The 26081-nt window shown below is 36.5% G+C and overlaps 1 protein-coding gene across 1 annotated transcript in view; it reads right to left on the reverse strand.

Moving 5' to 3' along the window:
* The window catches only part of LOC140145146 (receptor-interacting serine/threonine-protein kinase 2-like), a 44221-nt gene extending 20982 nt beyond the window's left edge, over window positions 1–23239 (reverse strand). The window contains exons 1-2 of the mRNA XM_072166924.1: window positions 23167–23239; window positions 22389–22585 (exon numbers count right to left, since the gene is read on the reverse strand). Coding sequence (XP_072023025.1) covers window positions 22389–22585; window positions 23167–23239 — 270 coding nt within the window. The remainder of the gene's footprint in view (window positions 1–22388; window positions 22586–23166) is intronic.
* Window positions 23240–26081: the final 2842 nt, after the last annotated feature.

The following is a 26081-nucleotide window of genomic DNA, read 5'->3' on the forward strand; positions in this document are numbered from 1 at the left end:
GTACACTTTTATAGCATTTCTCGTTTGATGAGAAAAACATGGTGCGGGGCTTAGATGTACCAGAAATATAAACGAGTGGCACACACAATTTGTAGAGCAGAGTTAACAAACGCACATGTCATTACCCACAGATATAGTTCATCCAGATATGCGTAATATTGACAAACCACTATGGGTAGGGGATTGCACCATAGACCATTTGCACTCGCAGGCCCCGTTTGGTCTCCTATATATCAGGCAAAAGAACATCCAGAGAGCTTCCCATATCCCCAGGCTTAACTGACGAAAATAAATAAAGAATCAATAGAATATGTTTAAAAATCTGGGGGATTGGGAAGTTTATTTCTCATTCAGTTCTTGCATGATCCATTAACTTCTTTGGCAGAGATTTTCTAATTTGAAACATATATCTATTTAAGTATGGATAAGAAATGCACACAAATTAAAGTATGTAGACATTTTAGTATGGATCAAGTATCCAATTTAACCTGTCAGGGAATTCCCTATATGAATGTACGATTCCTGGAAACCATCTGACAGGAATATATATTATATATTTTGCATGCACAAATATTGTTAAAGGTTTCAGCCCATATCATTTTATATAATATTACTGGCTGTGCTCTTTGTTTGGATATTTATAATCTCCCTTTTTGTAGTTCACTGGGGATGTGATTTCAGATAGGTCATCTGGGGTGCTATATTAAATATTCCTTATTTTATATTTATATTTTATATTAACAAGATATTATTCAGCTCCTCTGTAGGGGTCACGAGGGTGGTGACTTAAGATAGGTTTCATCTAGGTCCTCTAAAATATTCTTGTTTATTTTAAGATATTTATAAGCCCTTATTGTGTAGGTCACTTGGGTGGTGACTTTTGATAGTTCATCAGGGTCCTTTGTAAATCTAAATATCGTTTTGCTAATAAGTCCAGGTTTTGGGGGCTGATTCCTTATATGCATGCTATATATTTTTGTTACATACTTAGTGCAAATAAATCATATATGTCTGTTGAACGTCTGACAAAGACGCAAATCATTGCTTCCAATTTCATTATTTTGTCTGGGGTTAATAAAGTTTTCAATCCCATCAATTGAAAACCAATTTAACCCCTGCAGAATTAATACTGTGGTCCCCCGTTGGTAGGGCCTATTGTGTGAATTTGTGTACTGTTGCTAAGTCGCGTGGTACACAGGCGTTGTTTTGCATTCCGATCATTTCTTGTTTCGTCATTATTTTGTCAGATTCAACAAGACTAGGTTGTGTTTAAAAAATTTTCTTTCCCACCCACCACTCCCTTTGCAATTTTTCATATTGAGAGTATGGTAGTGGTGGTGCGGAAAAAATTATAAAGAAAATTTAAAGTTTTTATGTTAAAGTTAAAGAAGCAATTCTAACGTAATTGATAGAGCAAAGATTCGGTCACGATATTCGTGATTTGATGATTGGTTTGGTGCAGTCGTCTAATTCCTTTTGAGAGCGGTAAATTGCTCAAATCATGAAACTCTTGATAGGTGCCTTCCTTTGCTTTATCAATCAAGAACTTCCTGCTGATACTTTAACTTCATCTTGTAAAATGTACAACTCGGCGGATTCTCTCTCCTTGGGTTAATAAAGCATATAGTTAAATGTTATCTCATATGTTATAGCTTTTCAAACAAAAAATTAAAAGAAAAGGACGAGATAGCTGTAGTTGATTAAAATACACACATGTCTAACCATGTCATTTGAAGTGAGCAATGCTAAAGCATTAGCAGCAATTTAAACAAATTTAAAATCCGCTGGCAGAGATTTTCTAATTTGAAACATATATCTATTTAAGTATGGATAAGAAATGCACACAAATTAAAGTATGTAGACATTTTAGTATGGATCAAGTATCCAATTTAACCTGTCAGGGATTTCCCCTATATGAATGTACGATTCCTGGAAACCATCTGACAGGAATATATATTATATATTTTGCATGCACAAATATTGTTAAAGGTTTCAGCCCATATCATTTTATATAATATTACTGGCTGTGCTCTTTGTTTGGATATTTATAATCTCCCCTTTTTGTAGTTCACTGGGGATGTGATTTCAGATAGGTCATCTGGGGTGCTATATTAAATATTCCTTATTTTATATTTATATTTTATATTAACAAGATATTATTCAGCTCCCTCTGTAGGGGTCACGAGGGTGGTGACTTAAGATAGGTTTCATCTAGGTCCTCTAAAATATTCTTGTTTATTTTAAGATATTTATAAGCCCTTATTGTGTAGGTCACTTGGGTGGTGACTTTTGATAGTTCATCAGGGTCCTTTGTAAATCTAAATATCGTTTTGCTAATAAGTCCAGGTTTTGGGGGCTGATTCCTTATATGCATGCTATATATTTTTGTTACATACTTAGTGCAAATAAATCATATATGTCTGTTGAACGTCTGACAAAGACGCAAATCATTGCTTCCAATTTCATTATTTTGTCTGGGGTTAATGAAGAGGAACATTAGTAAATTTTAAATTTAATTAATATTCATAATTATTGCTTTGCTTCCCATAATCAGCCAGGAATCATAAATCTGCATAATGATCAGTTTCCATTCATTAATTATCTTATTTAAAGAAGAGATAAAAAATTATTAATTAACTTAAAAACATTAACTTTTAACAATAGTCAGTCATTAATTATAATATGTAAATTTTCTGATGCACACCAGGAAGGTTACTGTTGTTGCAGGGCTACAGCGACTTCGCCGTTTGATAATTAATCAATTAATTAATGTTCTTAAACAATTAACTTTTATCAATATTCAGTCATTAATACTATGCCCATGAGGAAGGTTATCGTTGTTGCAGGGCTACAGCGACATCGCCGTTTGATAATTAATGAATTAATTAACAAACAAACAAACAAACTTTATAAATATTCACTCATTAATGCGATGCCTATGAGGAAGGTTATCGTTGTTGCAGGGCTACAGCGACATCGCCGTGTGAACTTTGAGCGACAATTTCTAAACAACCCTACTACCGATTTCCATGATTTTTGTACCAAATTTCTTCTTTTTAAAAGACCGTGCTAAGTATAAATGATAAAATTATCATGATTATCGTCGTTCATAAAACGCTCCTACCACTCACAAGCTTTACTTTACATTGACCGCGTTCTTACGTTCAATACAAATCTGAATAAAGATGGAAGATAATTACAAGTTCTGTTTCATTCACAATGTTTTTTTGAACTTGTAAAAGAAATGTCTTATGATGCTTATTTTTTCACCACTTTTCAGTGGTCACGGTCCTGTTTTTATTTATAACAACTGCAAAGTATGAAATCACATAAACCAGTGTATACGTCGTTCATAAAAGGCCCCAACCAGTGATACCCAGGTGCAAAAGTTCTGTTTCTTCTTAATTAATTTTTCAGTGGTCACAGTCCTGTTTTTATTTATAATATCTGGAAATTATGAAATCACATAAACCAGTGTATACGTCGTTCATAAAATGCCCCAACCAGTGACAACCAGGTGCAAACTAAGTTCTGTGCATTATGCGCTTACCAATAACAACAACTTAATATTTGCTCATGTCAACAAACAAGCAACTCCCCATTTCACATGTGCATCATATGTATATCTCCCAAGCATCATCATCTACAATCCAACGATCACTTGTATCAATATGCAAATATATGATTCAATACGTGCATGTTGATTAATAGGGATTAGTTTTTTAACGGCTTTTTTAATAGTCGGGCATGGGCGGGCGAAGCGTAAATAAACATGTGTTGGTTAATAATCCTAAAACCAAGCAGGTCATTAATTTTTATTCTTTAAATAATCAAATAATAAAAAAAAATCATTCATTCATGGCGTCGCTGTAGCACGGCAACAGCGGTACCTTCCTCCTCTTCGTTACATTTATTTGCTAACATGATCAATTCAAGTCATTACAAACTACGCAAAAAGTCTAGCTTTGCGCCGTCGCTGTAGCACAGCAACAACGATAGCTTCGCGCCGTCGGTGGAGCCCAGTAAAAGGTATAGCCGCTTTTGCGTCGCTGTAGCACGGCAACAGCGATACCTTCCTCCCCTACATTAATTTGGTGACCAAATAAGGTATACCTCAGTGCCGTCGGTGTTACCATACGGAAAAAGGTATACTTTCGCGCCGTCGGTTTAGCCCTTCAAAATTGAAGTCTAGCTTCGCACCGTCGCTGTAGCACGGCAACAACGACACCTTCGGCGCCGTCGGTGTAGCCCATTAAAAGGTATAACCGCACCGTCGCTGTAGCACAGCAACAGCAATACCTTCCGCCGTCGGTGTAGCCCTGTAAAAAGGGTCTAGCTTCGCGCCGTCGCTGTAGCACGGCAACAGCGAAACCTTTGCGCCGTCGGTGTAGCCCGTAAAGGTATAACCGGCGCCCGTCGCTGTAACGCAACAACAGCGATACCTTCAGCGCCGTCGGTGTAGCCCTGTAAAAAAGGTCTAGCTTTGCGCCGTCGCATGACAACAACGATACCTTCCTCCACCACACTCATTTGCTAATATGGCAACTTTAACAATTAGGCCTACATAAGGTGCACCTTTGCACCGTTGGTGTAGCCTTACGGAAATAGGTCTACCTTACCGCCGTCGGTGTAGGCCCCTCATAAAAGGTCTAGCTTGGCGCCCGTCGCTGTAGCACAGCAACAGCGATACCTTTTTGGCGTCGCTGTAGCACAGCAACAACGATACCTTCATTCACCATCACATCAATATTCAATATTATGATACGTATTTACTCCATGAAATAAATGCTACTCATTCTTAATCAAACCACTCATTAACAATTAACATTCCTCTTATCAATATAACTTTAATCACTATTAACAATCATTGTTAATTACTTACAACAACCCTCTTATCCCTCACTCATTATTATTATGTCATAATTATTAATTAACTACCATAAGCCCTCTAATCCATCATAATAATTAGAATTATATAATCATTCATAACCAATTACAATCGGCCGCTTGTACGTCACACTAATTATAATTATATCATGCTTATTAACATCATCTTTTGATGCGATCAATCATTATTACTTGAGTACATTAAAATCTATTACGCATAATTAATACTTCTAAGTCATTATATGCAATATAGTTATTTCATTATGCTTAAATTAAATTCAAATATGACATTACTACTATCTAGAAGTAACCACAATAATTTAATCGTACTAACACTTATTACCTTGATGAATGCAAACTTCATTAAGTCAAGCGCCGACATATACTTTATTAAAAACCTGACTCATATACCTCTAATCTATCCCATTAATAAGTAATTCTCGCCGACCGACGTCGGTGTAGTTTTACCAAAAAGGTGAAGCTTAGGCGCCGTCGATGTGGTAGGGTATTCTAAAGGTACTCCCAAATATTTTATGCTGAACTGGCTTTTTATCAATTTTTCTTCGGCAATTTCCCCTATCCAATGAGTGTTGCTAATTTCACAGGGGCTATATATCTAGAAAATACAGCCTGTCTCAAAAAAAATTGTGCAAGTGAAAAGCGCCCTCTTTGGAGATTAGAAAATACCGTTGTGACATGATGCTTACATCAACGTCAAGGGCACAGTCTTAGCACTCAAATACCGCTTGTTCTGTTCAATTTGCTCTTTTTAATCTCGAGATATGCTTAGTTAAGAACGAAAGGGTAAAATCACAATTGTGCCCCTTTTACTAGGGAATAGGGCTGTACATGTAAATCAGCGGGGATCGTGCATTAGGCGCATCAACACCTCTTACGTGCATTATTTTGTCTAATTTCATTAATTTGTCAAATTTCATGAACTTGTCAAAGTTCATTAACCTATAAGTGTGTAATATTTATTTTTTTTTTTAAACATGGTTTTGAATGACAAAAAGAAAAGTATTTACCATGGTAGACATGTACATGTATTTAATTTTACAGCAGAATGTGAATTATTTATTTATCTTTTAAAGGTCCGTAACCCGATCGACAGCATCATCCCCCCGATTTTTTTCATTGTTGATGAGGTTTTGGTATCACATAATAGATATTTTTCTCATTACTATCCTGAAATTTGACGCTCCAAGTCGATGTATTTCCGGAGAAATCATGAAACACAGCGGTTTTTACAGGCTACCAGTTGTTAGCATTTTACGACACTGGAGTTTTGGGTAGTCATAGAATGAAATCGGAATAGATTCGGAAGACTTCACCATGTTCACCCCAGTACCAATTCGTCCGCAAAAAATACATCAAATAGGCCCCCCTAATGTCAAACTATAGATGGCGCTATAATGATATAAAACAAAAAACAAAAATAAAGAAATACATAAGAGGCGAAATAAATAAGGAAACATGACCTATATTGTCAAGCATGATACAAGGAATATGAAAAAAATTATGAGAGCACCTCCCCCCCATTAAAAAATTAGTTAAAAAATAAAACGCCCTAACCATTGGGCCACCGTGAGACCTTCAAGCATATACTACATGAAGGTCTCAAGTGAAAATGCAACTAAAAAACATGATTAATTTAAGACATAGAAAGATGCAAAGAAGACCATTACTGATAATTAATTAACATTAACAATTGTGCACTTAGCCCTTGGGCCGAGAGGTAGGAAACTGGAAATTCTTATCCCATGCACCGATACAAAGGTTGAGGCATGTGTGCATCCATCATAAACATGAGTCAAATCTATGCAAACTGAATTTAATAAATTCACAATGAATAAACTTACCATATCTAAGTTGTTGATTATCAAAGTAAATTACATGCCAGCATGGCATTACTTACTCATATAAACTTGCAATGTGACATGGTATACATACCTGTGATTATTACTTCTGGTAAATCCTGGGATTCCTGTATGTCACTGTAAGTACCGGTAGTCCGTATGCTAGCTGGTTAAGGTGTATCTCCTGTATGATATACCTGTGATTATACTTCTGATAAATCCTGGGACTCCTGTATGTTACTGTAAGTACTGGTAGAGTCCGTATGCTAGCTGGTTCAGGTGTGTCTCCTATGATATACCTGTGATTATACTTCTGATAAATCCTAGGATTCCTGTATGTCAAGCGTTGTAAGTACCGGTATAGTCCGTATGCTAGCTGGCTTAGGTGTGTCTCCTATGAAACAAAATCAGTTTGGTATACCAAATTATGTGGGTTGTGATTGGGGAAGAAAATCTAAATAATAATAAAAAAGATATATAACCAATGGCATGGCTTGTCGTGGCAAATGTCCCAACTATTTTGTACAATATTAGATAGCAACGATATCCCATAAATAAACTTATTGTTAACGTTTCTTTCCAGTGACTACCTCAGAATAAAAGGTTACTGCACAAGTTCATATTCACAATCGAGACTTTTACTATGGTTCATACATGGTTCATATGACTCCATGTGATACATAGTATAGGCAGGCCATATCACAATATTTAAAGTAAACTCAAAGCCAATAAAAAAGCTGTAAGACCAGAAAATAAAACTCTGAAAATCACACTGAAATCAACACTGAAAATGAACACAATAGAAAGCAGCACTGAAAATAAAACTGAAATAGTTATTTTGTTATCCAGGTATGCTAATGACAATTGTCCAGCCTGGCAGCCACACTGAAAAATGAACTTAAACACTTCTATCATTGGCCATTCAATAATCCCATTATGTAATCACACTGAAATATGCTGGCCAGTTCTATTGTTATGGAAATTACTGACCTGGATCAAGGCTCCATCTTATACGCCGTAGAAGTGACGTAGTTAATCGGATTAACTACCATAGCAATAGATGAATACAATTTTGACTATACCGCCCTGCACTACAACGATCACGCGTTACAGATGCATTGAACCATAGATGTCAAAGAAAGGCTGATTACTCGCACCTGTAATTTATTTATACTTTCTTTATAAATAAATTACAGGTGCGAGTAAGATAGGTATCTTTGAAAAGAGCGGTGTTTTATTCAATCTATGTTTGCTGACATACACGTTTGACTGCCAAAAATGGCAAAATATAAAGTTTCAAAAAATATTGTTTTAAATATGTTTTCTAGACAGAAATTTTGTGCAGAATTCATTTCTGAAGTCAGAAATGCACAATCTGTCATTGTTTTCCTGATATGAGCATTACAGTAGAGGCATATGCTTTTGACGGAAATAAAAATATGAGATCCATAAGTGACAACATCATCACAACATATTTGAACTCTATTGGCACACTTATACCCTCTCTTTTGTTCCCATGGAATAAGGCTAATTTATTTAAAGTGTTGAAACTTGAATGTAAATTGGATTCAATTTTGGGCAATTAGCACTTTAAACAATTTTTTAACACTTCAACGCTTTTATTTCTGTACTTTACAAATGAAAGTATAGGAGGCGTTGCTTATGATTAACACTACAACGCATTTATAAGGGTATTTTTCATAACAATTATTAACACTCTAACATATAAACATGTTGGTATGTTGATAATTGTTATGAAAAAGATCCTTATAATTGCGTTGTAGTGGAAAATCATAAGCAATGCCTCCTATACTTTACATATAAAGTAATGAAATAAGCGCATTGAAGTGTTAAAAAAGTGTTATCCAAGAATTTTTACTTTGTAAGATTCTTTCAAAAGGACAGTCACCTTTATTAGTGGTTATTATGTCCTGCCTAGGGGGATAACTGACATCAAAGTATGGAAATAAAAATGAAAGTGTTAAAAAGTGTTATCCAGGAATTTTACAGTGTAAAACTCTTTCAAAAGGACAGTCACCTTTATTAATTATTAATGGTTGTTTTGCCCTGCCTTGGGATAACTGACATCAAAGTATGGAAATAAACACTTTGAAGTGTTAATAAAGTGTTATCCATGAATTTTACAGTGTAAGATTCTTTCAAAAGGACAGTCACCTTTATTAAATATTAATGGTTGTTTTGCCCTGCCTAGGGATAACTGACATCAAAGTATGGAAATAAACACTTTGAAGTGTTAAAAAAGTGTTATCCAGGAATTTTCCAGTGTAAGGTTCTTTCAAAAGGACAGTCACCTTTATTAAATATTAATGGTTGTTTTGTCCTGCCTAGGGATAACTGACATCAAAGTATGGAAATAAACATGTTGGAGTGTTAAGAAAGTGTTATCCAGGAATTTTTACAGCATAAGATTCTTTCAAAAGGACAGTCACCTTTATTAATGGTTGTTTTGTCCTGCCTAGGGATAACTGACATCAAAGTATGGAAATAAACACCCTGAAGTGTTAAAAAAGTGTTATCCAGGAATTTTACAGTGTAAGATCCTTTCAAAAGGACAGTCACCTTTATTAATGGTTGTTTTGACCTGCCTAGGGATAACTGACATCAAAGTATGGAAATAAAAATGTTGAAGTGTTAAAAAAGTGTTATCCAGGAATTTTTCAGTGTAAGATTCTTTCAAAAGGACAGTCACCTTTATTAATGGTTGTTTTGTCCTGCCTAGGGATAACTGACATCAAAGTATGGAAATAAACATGTTGGAGTGTTAAGAAAGTGTTATCCAGGAATTTTTACATAAGATTCTTTGAAAAGGACAGTTACCTTTATTAATGGTTATTTTGTCCTGCCTAGGGATAACTGACATCAAAGTATGGAAATAAACACTTTGAAGTGTTAGAAAAGTGTTATCCATGAATTTTACAGTGTAAGATTCTTTCAAAAGGACAGTCACCTTTATTAATGGTTGTTTTGTCCTGCCTTGGGATAACTGACATCAAAGTATGGAAATAAACATGTTGGAGTGTTAAAAAAGTGTTATCCAGGAATATTTACAGTGTAAGATTCTTTCAAAAGGACAGTCACCTTTATTAAATATTAATGGTTGTTTTGCCCTGCCTAGGGATAACTGACATCAAAGTATGGAAATAAACACTTTGAAGCGTTAAAAAAGTGTTATCCAGGAATATTTACAGTGTAAGATTCTTTCAAAAGGACAGACACCTTTATTAAATATTAATGGTTGTTTTGTCCTGCCTAGGGATAACTGACATCAAAGTATGGAAATAAAAATGTTGAAGTGTTAAAAAAGTGTTATCCAGGAATTTTTCAGTGTAAGATTCTTTAAAAAGGACAGTCACCTTTATTAATGGATGTTTTGTCCTGCCTAGGGATAACTGACATCAAAGTATGGAAATAAACATGTTGGAGTGTTAAGAAAGTGTTATCCAGGAATTTTTACAGCGTAAGATTCTTTGAAAAGGACAGTCACCTTTATTAATGGTTATTTTGTCCTGCCTAGGGATAACTGACATCAAAGTATGGAAATAAATACTTTGAAGTGTTAAAAAAGTGTTATCCATGAATTTTACAGTGTAAGATTCTTTCAAAAGGACAGTCACCTTTATTAATGGTTATTTTGTCCTGCCTTGGGATAACTGACATCAAAGTATGGAAATAAACATGTTGGAGTGTTAAAAAAGTGTTATCCAGGAATATTTACAGTGTAAGATTCTTTCAAAAGGACAGTCACCTTTATTAAATATTAATGGTTGTTTTGCCCTACCTAGGGATAACTGACATCAAAGTATGGAAATAAACACTTTGAAGTGTTAAAAAAGTGTTATCCAGGAATTTTTACAGCATAAGATTCTTTCAAAAGGACAGTCACCTTTATTAATGGTTGTTTTGTCCTGCCTAGGGATAACTGACATCAAAGTATGGAAATAAACATGTTGGAGTGTTAAAAAAGTGTTATCCAGGAATATTTACAGTGTAAGATTCTTTCAAAAGGACAGTCACCTTTATTAATGGTTGTTTTGTCCTGCCTAGGGATAACTGACATCAAAGTATGGAAATAAACATGTTGGAGTATTAAAAAAGTGTTATCCAGGAATATTTACAGTGTAAGATTCTTTCAAAAGGACAGTCACCTTTATTAAATATTAATGGTTGTTTTGCCCTGCCTAGGGATAACTGACATCAAAGTATGGAAATAAACATGTTGGAGTGTTAAAAAAGTGTTATCCAGGAATTTTTCAGTGTAAGATTCTTTCAAAAGGACAGTCACCTTTATTAATGGTTGTTTTGTCCTGCCTAGGGATAACTGACATCAAAGTATGGAAATAAACATGTTGGAGTGTTAAGAAAGTGTTATCCAGGAATTTTTACAGCATAAGATTCTTTGAAAAGGACAGTCACCTTTATTAATGGTTATTTTGTCCTGCCTAGGGATAACTGACATCAAAGTATGGAAATAAACACTTTGAAGTGTTAAAAAGTGTTATCCATGAATTTTACAGTGTAAGATTCTTTCAAAAGGACAGTCACCTTTATTAATGGTTGATTTGTCCTGCCTAGGGATAACTGACATCAAAGTATGGAAATAAACATGTTGGAGTGTTAAAAAAGTGTTATCCAGGAATTTTTCAGTGTAAGATTCTTTCAAAAGGACAGTCACCTTTATTAATGGTTGTTTTGTCCTGCCTAGGGATAACTGACATCAAAGTATGGAAATAAACATGTTGGAGTGTTTAAAAAGTGTTATCCAGGAATATTTACAGTGTAAGATTCTTTCAAAAGGACAGTCACCTTTATTAAATATTAATGGTTGTTTTGCCCTGCCTAGGGATAACTGACATCAAAGTATGGAAATAAACATGTTGGAGTGTTAAAAAAGTGTTATCCAGGAATTTTTCAGTGTAAGATTCTTTCAAAAGGACAGTCACCTTTATTAATGGTTGTTTTGTCCTGCCTAGGGATAACTGACATCAAAGTATGGAAATAAACATGTTGGAGTGTTAAGAAAGTGTTATCCAGGAATTTTTACAGCATAAGATTCTTTGAAAAGGACAGTCACCTTTATTAATGGTTATTTTGTCCTGCCTAGGGATAACTGACATCAAAGTATGGAAATAAACACTTTGAAGTGTTAAAAAAGTGTTATCCAGGAATTTTTCAGTGTAAGATTCTTTCAAAAGGACAGTCACCTTTATTAATGGTTGTTTTGTCCTGCCTAGGGATAACTGACATCAAAGTATGGAAATAAACATGTTGGAGTGTTAAGAAAGTGTTATCCAGGAATTTTTACAGCATAAGATTCTTTGAAAAGGACAGTCACCTTTATTAATGGTTGATTTGTCCTGCCTAGGGATAACTGACATCAAAGTATGGAAATAAACATGTTGGAGTGTTAAAAAAGTGTTATCCAGGAATTTTTCAGTGTAAGATTCTTTCAAAAGGACAGTCACCTTTATTAATGGTTGTTTTGTCCTGCCTAGGGATAACTGACATCAAAGTATGGAAATAAACATGTTGGAGTGTTGAAAAAGTGTTATCCAGGAATATTTACAGTGTAAGATTCTTTCAAAAGGACAGTCACCTTTATTAAATATTAATGGTTGTTTTGCCCTGCCTAGGGATAACTGACATCAAAGTATAGAAATAAACACCTTGAAGTGTTAAAAAAGTGTTATCCATGAATTTTCCAGTGTAAGATTCTTTCAAAAGGACAGTGACCTTTATTAATGGTTGTTTTGTCCTGCCTAGGGATAACTGACATCAAAGTATAAAAATAAATGCATTGAAGTGTTAAAAAAGTGTTATCCAGGAATTTTACAGTGTAAGAGCCTTTCAAAAGGACAGTCACCTTTGCAAATGGTTGTTTTGTCCTGCCTACTGCCTAGGGATAACTGACATCAAATCTGTCTCTCCAGATTACAACATTTGATGACGATGATGATGAACTTGATGATGATGATAATGATGATGCCTGGATGATGATGATGATGATGATGATGATGATGATGATGATGATGATGATGATGATGATGATGATGATGATGATGATAGTACTCAAATTCAACCAATTTGAGTGGTGAAACTCTCATCCTAACCGACACTAACACTATACTGTCCATATCATGTACCACTATTTTTCACATTCAATTGAATAACTTGTTAACTTATGAACTTATTCAAGTCATTATTTTGCTAAAAGAAATTGATATGACCATAAATAGAACTTGGTGACCAGATTTCTCATCTAGGGACCAAATAATATCAGTCTATACACTGGCATTCAAAAGAATACCCACACAATACCTGTTCAATTTGTGAAATTACCATGAACTTTAATTCACAAATTTCTTAATACAATATACATGTACCTGATCAAAGGACCAGACTGTGCCATGGCACTCCAAAAATGTTTGTAGCCACTGGTAATATTATGCAGTGCAAAAATGTGCATTTGAAAAAAATACACAAAATTCAACTCTAGTCATGGGTCAGAATTACCACAAACTGATGAAAATTAAGATTTAATTGTTTAATGCAAAACTGCTCAAATTTATATCACCACTATACTACATTATTTTTTAATCTCATCCAGTGGGGTCTTTGCATAAATCCTTTTGGGGGGTCCAAGTATGTATCAGGGTCAGTTGTCTGAGGGGGCAAAGACACAAAATCCATAAAGGCCAGAGATGCCACACTAGGTGTGTGTCAAAAAGTAGAAAATACCCGGCTGGGCTCCCAGTGGGGTCCAGGGGAAGCAAACGCCCCTTTGAAGCTGCAGCTTTTTATCAATCAGAACTGCCCAGAAAGCCACTGGTGATTACTATTTTTCACAAGTATATATTTTCACATTGAATAAATGAAAATAGCAAATGGCATTCATAGATTTTTACATATTTATGAACAATGTAAGACACACAAAAGACCGCGAAAGCACAAAATCGGGTTGACTGTTCCTTTATAAGCCTTTTATATTTCGAAACAAATACGAGCCGTGAAAATCTCAGATTTTACGGTTTTCTCTCAGACTTGAAAACTCTTAGCCTAAAAAGTCGGACATGTGGCATCTCTGAAAGGCATCATTTTGGTCTTATGTTAACTGTGATGATTGTGCACAAGGCACTGTTTTAGCCCAAAATTAAGGTTAATTTTGTGTTTACCAGGCCAATTTTAAAGTATTTTGACCAAATTTCGTAACTTACCGGGCCAATTTTCTGTAGGGGAGGGGTTGAAATTTTCTTTTTTGGGGTTGAATACCCCCAAAAAGACCACATAGATCTTCTCACAAAGCCAACACTAGCCCTATGGTCAGACCACTTGAGTATTGACTGGTGAATATTATAACTGTCTACCATCATTTAGCAACAATATTTATCATATATCTATTTACTATCATAATGCAGCTGTCAGTTGCAATCCTTGCCCCCCTGCCCAACCTGGCACTAGGTTGGGACATAATTTATGCAAACTGTTACAAAAATGTTACAGTCCTGGCTAAGTCCTGGTAGGGTGGGGCACTATTTTCTTGTTCATCCCCGGCCAAGTCCCCACGCCCATACCCCTGGCAACTGTCGGAATGATCACAAAGCGTGCATGACTTCTGAGACTCAAATCATAATATCAAAGAACCTGGATTCCCTGGTAAATTGAGAGAACAGATCAGTGTTTCCCCCGAATATGACCCGGCACATTTGAGAGTACTCTTTTAATCCCGAGTAGACCACTGCCTTTTCAAGATGCATTAGTACATCCTGGCTATGTCCTGGTAGTGAGGGGACACATTGTGCTGACATTACATCCCTGGCCAAATCCCGACTAAGTCCTCGCTTATTGCCCGTGTCCTGGGGGGCAGAATTGCAATTGACAACCGTATAAACGTTACAGGTTTAGAACTCTTGCACGTCAATTTAATATTGGCACTGTTACCACAACACCCACAAACAAATACATGCACGTACACACAGACAAATAACTATAATGCACCCCAACAATAAATTCAGCATGCGTCATAATATTCCAATAACAATGAAACTTTGACAGTGGAATTTGTATTCTGATTTTGTTGTTATTATCAAGGCCATTTCCTCATTTTCAGTCTCTCGTGCCAATTTCTAAATTTGATTTTTTTTAAAGAAATATTCTTTTCCTCATAGTTTCCATGTTATCAATTTTTAAAACATATATTCATCAAATTTGTTGAAGTTGATGAAAAAAGCCATAACTCTTCTATTCAATTTACTTAAAACATTGGGGTTTTTTCAGTTATTGATCATACTGTAATTCCTTCACTCATCAGTGTATTATGCAGTGTATCATTTATTATGTATTGTATCTGTATCATGAATTATTCTTTCTTATGTATTATTCTTTGTATCATGTAATGGGAGAAAAGATAATAATAAATCTATCTATCTGAAGAAGTTTGCAAATTGTGGAGGAGGATAAAATACCACAACCAAAAAACAGATAAATTAAGAAATCCCAAAAATTAAAAATATGACAAAAAAAGAGATATATTGAAACAAAAAAAGCCAGGGGAATGAAGAGGCCTGCATTGGGCAGGATCATGGTGCCATATATGCCTGCAAGAGCAGTGGATGTCCAAATTGGGACCAGGGGATCAATAAAGGTGAATAAAGTCACCAGAGCACTATAGAAGATACAGTCCATTAATTATAAAAAAATTCAATAGAAAATAGAAAAGAAAAGACATTATAGAAGAAATATTAATTTTTGAACACCAAAGCAAGGAGCCAACTTTATGCTCATTTTGCGAGAGCTGGTCATAGTGAGTTACGACTTTCTGGTTCTGAACCCTCGATTTGTCTCATGTCCCCGCACACATTAGATTTATGCTGCGCGTTTGCTCAAAAATTGCAGAAGTTGAATTTTATTTCTTATTTTTCATTTTAACGAAAATTTTAACTGAAAATCTGCTATAATATTAATGTCCAGTTTCAAATTTCCTTCAGATTGAATCGTCAACTTAAAAAATGTATTACATACAGCTTAAATGCAACATGAATACTTGAAATCCATGAAGCTGCAGAAGTGTAGGGTGAAATGTCATTTCAATACTATTCTGTAGGCCCTACTATAACATGGGGTGTGCAGCTGTATTACTCTCTAAATGTGAAAGAGTGAAAAACAGCTCAAAAAGAGTGGTTTTTCCACTCCTCCTTGGAGCTGTATGAGTGACCACTCCTTTTAGAGTGAAATTCACTCTTCAAAAAGAGTGAGGAAATTCACTCGAAAAAAAAGAGTGAATAAAATCACTCTTTAGGGAGAGTGAATTTCACTCCAAAAGGAGTGGTCACTCATACAGCTCCAAAGAGGAGTGGAAAAACCACTCTTTTGAAATAAAAGAAGTGAATGAGACTGACAAAAATAATCACAGAAATAGGCACAAAATGTTCATTCATTCATGTATTTTTTTGTTCAAGGAATTACAACACAGTAAGTATTTTTACATGTTAATTAAGATTAAAATGGTAATTTTGGCATGCTTAAAAGCTTAGTGATGTAGGACTATAGGCCTAGCATCACACATGCAGGTAGGCGTGCTGTACTATAGTAAAGCCTTTTGGAGACTGGTCAGACATAGAGGCCTATAGTCCTCTGTGACTTTTGGCATCACACATGCAGATATAACATGCTGCAGTATATAAACATGATAAATTAGAGACTGGTCAGAGATAACATGCCTGGCCCTATGGCCTAAGCCTAGCTAGGTATGGCCTGGCCTTGCTGCATGTGATCCTGTGGCTACTGGTATGTATAGCATGACTAGCGCATCGGACTCGGAGATGTGATCGGGTACATACTAACAATAAAAAGGCTGACGCAGTATAACAAACATTACAATTATTACACAAGTACACTCAATCATTTACAGGTTTATGAAGTAATACATGTACCAGGTATGCATAGCAGTCCATGAGTGTGCCACCGTAATGCCGGACGGACAATGTGAATCAATGTGTTCAACAAATGAAGAAGCTTCATGGGTACAATTATCACCTTTGAGACAGTAACATCAGATTTTTAGTTGTCGATTACAATCTGCAATGATTCAACATATAAATAAAATAGTTCAAAGTATACTTACCGACGAAAATATTGGCTATTTCTTCGGCAAACTGCCTCGCCCATTCCTGACTACTGACAACTCCACCGCCATTGCTGCAACGATTAATTCGCCGAATGAATAATCACAATGTTTTCATGCGAACATCCGGCTTTATGATTGGCTGTACGAACTGTGGATTCACTCCGCAAAGAGTGATTCTGATTTCACTCTGAAATTGAGCGGTAATTTTGGATCACTCTGTAAGGAGTGAATCTAGATTGACCGAGTAGAGGCTTTTTTCACTCTAAAAGAATGACTAACCACTCGAATAGAGTGAGAATGAAATCACTCCAAGTTCCGAGTGAAATTTTCACTCTTTTACATTTAGAGAGTATGACAAAAATATAGAATTGCATTTGGGATATAGGCCTAATATGTACAATACTTTTAGTACCCCAAATTGGTATTGTTAAATTATGAAAAATAAAATAAAAATGCATACCGCATCATATTTTCAATTCCCATGGCACATGAATCAAGTCAATTAATTTGTTTGGCCTTGTCACTCAATCATAACACAGGCTATAGGGACCACCTCTTGCACTGTGAAAATCACTAGACTGCCACTGATGCACTACACTGCAGGCCCATACTATCATCAAATTATGGCATTACGAGCATAGTGATTTGCAAGTCAGAAGTCTGTTTTTAAAGTGTCACATGAATGTGGACCAGTGTGACATCAAAGTTTTTTAAATTTGAGTTTGAACCTGAGTTTGACCGCCCAGGTCAAAACGCTCGTAAAGTCGGCCCCTTGTCAATTTTGTTTTCTTCCGTGTTTAGAAAATATATATCATAAGCTTTACAATGATATATCATTTGACAATATCCAGAAGCGGAGTTATTGCTTGTTAAAGTTTGCTCCTTCAGTAAAAGGGTACATTATTTTGGTGCTATATTATTTCTCTTTTTCCACATCGCTGGTATTACATATCAAATTGTCATAATTGGCGGTCACTTCAAATCATCCCCAAGTGAACGCGAGGTTCAGGAATGTCCTCTCATTGTTTGTTGTTAGTTAACCCACCACTTGAACAGGATTTGGCCAAAGCAAACAAAGACTACAGCTATTTGCTAACTCTATACATAAGTATAAGCTTATTATCCTCTTCAACAATAGGATTAAAGATTGGCATTTGACTCACACTAAAATGAGAAACATGTTGGACAAACATTAGGTAAATATGAATACAACCGTTGTTTATTTTGCACTGAAACTCGAAATACAATTTGTCGATTTTACGAGCGGTTTGAGATGGATGGTCACATATAATTATTACGATGAAAGACATGAGCAAGGGGGCACTTGACCACTTAAAACACCTGTTCCATATTCACCGATCGCACGGTCATCTCAAGACGAGGTTCTACCCGTAAAGTGTGTGTTGCATGTACATACGCCTGTCAAACGTGTGCTTTGCAAAAGCCTTCTGCCGCGTTGTTATAGAAAAGGGCGAGAAAAAAAAGGGCACTTTTTGTGCATGCGTTTGCAGGTAGTACCTCGTTTTGGTAGCAAGATTGTGGATCCATGAAAAGAGTGAATAACTTGCCTTATTCAGCCTTTATTGACAGATGCCAGTCAATATTGTCAAAAAATCCTGAAATGGCAAAAAAATTCCTGAAAATGTACTTTGCTTATACATTTGTACAGTATCATCCGAGTAAAATTTCCTGAAATCAGGAAATTTCCTGAAGACTGGCAACACTAAGATATGAGTATGATTGACAGGCTAATGACAGCACCCTTAATTACCACCCACCTCTATTGAAATAAGATGCTAACAGGAAGTCAAAAGACAGATCAACTCACATAATCTTTAAAAAAAAAAGCGCAGTGATTTATAGTGCGCCATGCACAGGCACAATGCCTAGACGTTGATCCACAAGCCTCAGCACACTTTACAGGTTGTCACTGACCACTACATTTACATCATTCCATAAACCATTTAACAACAATTCAGGGACTTTGCTGCTTCAAGAGCACACACCCTAGACATTCCACAAATAACCTTCGCAACCAGGATCAGTTCCCGAGTTTACGTAAGGGTTACAACGAGACATTTAGCAGTAAGTTCCTTGTCCAGGGGAATTTCAAGCTAACTCAATGTTTCCAGGAGAGCGTAGGCACCACCAGGGTTCGAACCCGCAACCTCTTGCACCATAGTCGAATGCCTTATCGATTGAGTTAACTTGACTACTAATCTACTTAATCTCTTGCGTTTTTGTTTCTGGGCACTCCATCCTGTAAGAAATACAGGTTCGACCCCTTTACCCAATACACAACGGCCTTCAAGTGCGCAGGGCAACAACTAAGCCAACTTTGATTAGTGCCAGGGAGGGTCTGCCAGATCAGCACTAAACCAGCCTGAGCTACTGTGGACAACCACAATTTTTGTATGAATAATGAGGATATTCTAAATCAAGTCAGTGGGTGAAGGTAATTGCACACATAGGCTAAATACAGTACATCACAACTTACCATTTTGTGATGAAATGATGATCTCGGGATTTTGTCAGGTGCAGGGGCAATTCCTGGGCTCCTCCCTCACCCAGATTGGCACATCCCTTCCATCTGAAACTAGTCCCTGTTTGTGGACTGCTAAGAGCTTGTCTCCTTCCATCTCAGCTGTAATTTCAAGTTCATACATGTATTATGTACAGCGTTCGAAATTTTGGTTGTCCGTTCGCCCGGGACAACTCAAAAAGTCGCCGAACAACCAAAAATACTGATTCGGTTGTCCGTCGGACAACCATAAATCTGTAGCCAAAAGGGACCTTAATACATACAGACAACCAAAAACCTAGACGGACAATAGGACAACCATTTATTTTTCCTTAATTCGAACGCTGATTATGTAGTTAGCAACTTTGAAATACTGATGAGCAAAATGATGTCTAACTGAGGCAGTCAGTGACATCACCAGGGGAGAAAGAAAGAAAGAAAGAAAGAAAGAAAGAAAGAAAGAAAGAAAGAAAGAAAGAAAGAAAGAAAGAAAGAAAGAAAGAAAGAAAGAAAGAAAGAAAGAAAGAAAGAAAGAAAGAAAGAAAGAAAGAAAGAAAGAAAGAAAGAAAGAAAGAAAGAAAGAAAGAAAGAAAGAAAGAAAGAAAGAAAGAAAGAAAGAAAGAAAGAAAGAAAGAAAAGAAAGGAAAGGAAAGGGGGACATTTTTGAATCTTGCTGTCAAAAAGGGACACCATGAAGGGGGGAATCGCCGAATCGGGCATTTTCCTCCACAAGTTCTTGGACTTTGCTGCATGCCAGTTGTCCCTGTCAATAGGGGCAACACAAAGGGGGCATTTATGGAAAGAGTGACACATGAGGCATTTATCCCTTGCTTTACCCCAGTTGCCCCCTTTCAAATAGGGAGGGTGCAAAGTGGACATTGGGGCATTTACCCCCTCAATTTTGGGCTTTTCCTAAGTTTTGCCTCCCCTGTCAGATAGAGGCAGGATGAAGGGAACCATGGCCATTCGCTCCTCAGCCTAGGGACTTTTCCCTGTTGCCCATCCCCCTAATATAAATCAAATAGGGGCAACACACAGGAAATATCAGGGAATTTACCCCTCTTTTATGGCTTTGGTCATAGGCGTAGATCCCGGGGGGATGGGGGATAAATCCCCCCAATATTTTACCAGGGGGGATGGTCCATACAATCATCCCCCCTCCACAATGTTGATGCCTGTATGTAGGTTTCTGACCAAATTAACCTCATATTTGGCCATTTTAGCCCTAAAAGTGCCAATTTCTGTGCTTCCGCATGCATTTATTCCCCTTTTGCACCATTTTCACAAGTTTAGCTTCAATATGCCAACATTTTTCGTGCATGTACCACTAACATTTTCTGTCGCAAAAAGGTGCTGGATTCACTACACTTCAAGAAATTTTTTCAATCCCCATCACCCCCCCATGTGAAAAAGAAATCTATGCCACTGGCTTTGGCGCCCCCTGTCAAATAGGGGCGGCATGAAGAGGGCATTAGGCATTCCCCCCTTAGTCTTGAGCTTTTTCCCCAGTTTCTCCCTGCCAAATAGGGGTGGCATGAAGAGGGCATTGGGCATTTGCCCCCTCAGTCTTGAGCTTCTTCCCAGTTTCCCCTGCCAAATAAGGAAAATTTGGAGGTAAAACAGACACAATATTCCAAATGCACAAAAGGACATGTGAGAATTCCCTCCCCCAGGCTTGGGCTTTTCCCTCCAATTTGTTAAAACCCAGGACATGTCACGCAGCCCTACAGAAAAACTTTCTCAAAAATCTGCCCCTTCTTTACCTCTTTTCATTCATCCCTCCCTCCTTCCTTCCCTCCCTCTATTTCCACTCTTTCTTTCTTTCTTTCTTTTTTAAAACAACAATTTATGAAATTGTGGGTGCTGGATGGGGTCCCCCTTCCATTCCAACCTTGGGCCTAGTTTTGACTGGGAACTTGTCTTCCATCTTACCTGTGGGGGTACTGGCTGGGGTCCTCTTCCATTTAAACCATGGGCCTAGTTTTGACTGTGAACTTGTCTTCCACCTTACCTGTGGGGTCTGAGACTCAGGTGGGGGTACTGGCTGGGGTCCCCTTCCATTCCAACCTTGGGCATAGTTTTGACTGGGAACCCAGCAAACACAAAACGTTTTCGGCATCATTCGCAAAAGGTTATAAAAGGTTGTCAGAAAACGTTTAAATGTCGGGTTATATAAAGGGTATAAAAACATTTTAATAACATTCCAAAAACATTCTTGAAAACTTGATACAAAACATTTTAAACAGAATGTTATTTTGGGGTTGAAAAAATATTTTCCGAAAAATGTTTGGCCAAAATATTTTCAATAACGTTTTAAAAACGTTTTCATGATCTTTATATAACCCGACATTTAAATGTTATTAAAAGGTTTTGAAAAAAACATTTTAAGAACATTTCTGTGTTTGCTGGGTTCAAATATTTTAACATAATGTTATTTAAGTATTGACAAAATATTTGGCAAAAATGTTTTCAAAAATAGTTTACAATAACATTTTTTGAAAACATTTAAAAATATTGTTGTAGTGTGTTTTCACAAAAAACGTTTTAAAAGCGTTATCATGACCTTTATATAACCCGACATTTTAATGTTATTAAAACGTTTTTACCTAAACCAAAAGCCAAAATATAACTTATTTAAAACGTTTTTAAAACGTTTTTGTGTTTGCTGGGAACTTGTCTTCCATCTTGACTAGGAGTGTCTGAGAGTCAATTGGGCGTACTGGATGGGGTCCTCTTCCATTCCAACCTTGAGCCTAGTTTTGACTGGGAACTTGTCTTCCATCTTACCTGTGGGGTCTGAGACTCAAGTGGGGGTACTGGCTGGGGTCCCCTTCCATTTGAACCGTGGGCCTAGTTTTGACTGGGAACTTGTCTTCCATCTTACCTGTGGGTCTGAGACTCAGGTGGGGGTACTGGCTGGGGTCCCCTTCCATTTGACCCTTGGGCCTAGTTTTGACTGAGAACTTGTCTTCCATCTTACCTGTGGGGGTCTGAGACTCAGGTGGGGGTACTGGATGGGGTCCCCTTCCATTTGAACCTGGTGTCTAGTTTTGACTGGGAACTTGTCTTCCATCTTACCTGTGGGGGTCTGGGACTCAGGTGGGGGTACTGGCTGGGGTCCCCTTTCCATTCCAACCTTGGGCCTAGTTTTGACTGGGGACTTGTCTTCCATTTTACCTGTGAATAAACAAAAAATACACAATTGGCATCATTTTTAAAACTTCACAAACACTGTACAAAAAAGAAAAGAAGTTGCCTACAAGTAATTGGGGCAGTTTTAGCCTCATCCAATCAAGTGTATCCTATATCTGACTTTCTTACTGAGCTTTACTGAATAAGGACCTATTTATTGTCTTTAAAATGTTGTACTCCACGGTCCATGCTAAAAGTAGGAGATAACCTACATCAGAGATGCCAGTCAGTTTCACTCAAAAACCTGAAAAAGCATGTGCATTGCAGGCCAAAAGCCCCCAAACGGGCTGAAAATATATAAAAACACGGGAATTTGGATTCACAAAAAACCTGAATTCAGGTTCAAACCTGACAACTGGCATCTCTGCTACATGTACTATACCAAATTCATTTCTGTATCACTTATCAAACTCAAGTGAAAAGTACAGGACCTTTTAGATGGCCTATTGTTATGACTGACATTTTGATTTATATTGCCATTAACAAGCTCAACTCAACTCTTGTTCATTTAACCCATAACACCATTCAGGGGTGGCATGGTTGGAGGTACCCTGTGCGCTGCCCACCATGTGCGCTGCCTACCATGCCCACTGTTAGGGAGATACCAAGATGGTAAGGTTCTGTATGAAGTGATTCCATCAATTAGGGTCCCAACTTGTGACATGTACATTTTAAATTATCCATCAAAATTTAAAAGATGTAATAGTTAATATGCATGATACACTCAATGGTAAGGTTCCCAGTGTAAATCTATTTGGGACGTACACCAACGTTTAGATGAGGACCCAATTTTTGTGAATTGTTTATAAATTGCAAGTTTTTATTGCCAAAATTGGCATGTTATCAGCCATTTTAGAAGAGAACATTTCAAGTTTTGATGCCATGTTTTAATGTCACAATTTTAAAAAGTGAAAATTTTAGCTTGTATTTAATTCAAATTAGTACATATTGATGGTGATGATACAATAAACATATAAAAATAAATATCTGAACTAAACTAACATGACAATACACCATTGTAGTGTAGGAATGTGCATTTCTTACCACTGGCCTCCACATATATGGAATATGTCAGGATTCAGGGTGGTTAGGGTTTAAAGCCATCTACCATGAATAGCAAAAGTGCACTGCATCATGTTACAAACATAGAACTAATTAATTGCCTAATTAAGTGCTAATTAAAACTATACATCACTGTACTAAGTGTATTTCCACTCTGAAATTTTCTGAATGGCCTCTCTCTTGAAAGAGTCACCCCTTCTGTAAAATATTTTTTTAAAGACATTTGATGAGGAATTCAAATATGGCATTGGTTTTTGTGTAGGAGATGGAGTACAAAAGTTTTTAAAGGATAATGTTGTGAAAATTATAAATATTGTTTATGATTTACCCTGTATCTCTCTCTGTTTGATAATATAGAACTCATTACAAGATTTTTAAGCCTAGAATATATGTTCCCCAAACACATCTAACAAAGGTTTCACCGGAGTTAATTTACATGGTAAGAGTGGGACAACAATTTTACCTTCCACCCGATATAATTTACAGACATTGACTTTAGCATATATGGTATCCTTGTGTAGCGCCAGCTTTCCAAATATGTTTACTTTCATACACATTCAATGTACACAATAATAGTTACATGCTCTGTTGAATCAGAATCAGGTGATTTTTGTCAAATTTTGCAGAGTGTAACTTTTTTATGACCAACTATGGCCAGATGCCAAAAAATGGTTAGTAATAAATTTATTATTATTTGAGTGAGTTTAATTTACCATTTGACTAGTATTTCACATTTCAAGCAGTTTACAGCAGTTTGCTTTTTAATTCTAAAATTTATCAATTCCATTATTTTTATTTGAATTGAATTTGGTTGATCCAAATTCAATTTCATAACACTGCTTAATTTTACCAGCGCTTAATCAGCATACCAAAATATGCTTGCATTCGGCACAATTAATGTATACCCTGCCCTCGGGGCACATTCTTGTTGCAATGCACCATGGGATACTGTTTGCATTCACCACAATTTACTCTGCCCTCAGGGCACATACTTGTTGCAATGCACCATGGGTTATGGTTCATAACACAGTATCAATCACTATATTACGTAGGCCTACCTACAGTCCTACACTATTAAAAGTATAAAGTATTATGACTTTTACTCTTCATATCAGCTGGCAAACAAACAAAAATAATATGAAAATTCAAGAAATCTTCTGAACTTTCTTTAGTAACAATTTAATTAACGCATAGAATGGGCAAGTTATGAAATGTGGCAAATCCTTCCACAGATAGATCTAACAAACTGCTAACTCAGTGATGAGGCTAAAATATAGTACAGGTAAAACACATGGATTGATGTCCACATTTCCAATTAAATACAGAAATTTAGTACACACATAGTATAGTAACAATGAGTTTCAGTGGGTGTTTTTAGAGGGGAGACGAAAACGAAAGAGAAAAGTGCCTCTCTGACAAAAAATGAAAAGCAAAAGAAAAGGTGAAAAAAGACAAAAAAAATGGAAAAGAAAAGAAGAAAAACAAAAGAACCAGAAGCCAAAATTGCCCAAGGTGCATCTTCTGTGCTGCCCGTTTCCCACCAAAATTTCACCCTGATCATGAGCTTTTTGCACGCTACGAGCGCATATTGTCCCCGGATATTGTCCCAATATTTGCCCCTGACACAAAGGTACGTCCACCCACCCAACCAAGAAAACCTGGTTACGTCTCTGCTTGTGTTTTTGCTATGATGTTCACAAACAGACTTGTTACAAAACAGTACAAAAAATAAAGAAAAGCAACAACTGGTCAATCATGTAAAAGCCTTGTTTATTGTAAAATTAAGAAACATAACAGGCCTAGACACCATGATACGGGATTGTGTGTACATCAAATGAAAAATAACTGAAACTGAGGACCTAGCTGATTATGATGCAAATTGTCAACTCTTTTCTCCTTTATTCCCATTTATTTTTCTGAGCAGTTTGAAGTGCCCGTCAAACACATAAATTCTTTTAAACTTGTATCGCAACCCATGAATTTTGGAGTGCAAATTGCACTGTGATAAGGCTTCAGTATTTCGAACGCTGCACACTTAACTTGCACTGTCAGTAACGACAAGGATTCAGTCTAGCACAAGTACTTGTAATAAACTCAGCTTTCAGTACACAATGACTAACTTACACAAGAACAAACAAGAAATGTCTTTAAAAAGACAACGCCATGGATGAAGATCATGTTTCATAATTTTGCATTGCAAGTACTTGGAAAGCTAGTAAATTTGAATGTTTGGCACAACTAACCGGGTGCGAAATATTGGCATTTATTGGTAAATACCACCAATGACATACTAGGAAATACTCAAAATTTTCATGTCGAAAAAGCTGAATTGGAAAATGTGTGCTAAATTGGTCTACATTTAATTCATACTTGTAACAACTTGAACGGCTCAATTGAAATCACATCCTCTGAGTTTTAC

Source organism: Amphiura filiformis, unplaced genomic scaffold (assembly GCF_039555335.1).
Source record: "Amphiura filiformis unplaced genomic scaffold, Afil_fr2py scaffold_149, whole genome shotgun sequence".
Classification (NCBI taxonomy): Eukaryota; Metazoa; Echinodermata; class Ophiuroidea; order Amphilepidida; family Amphiuridae; genus Amphiura; species Amphiura filiformis.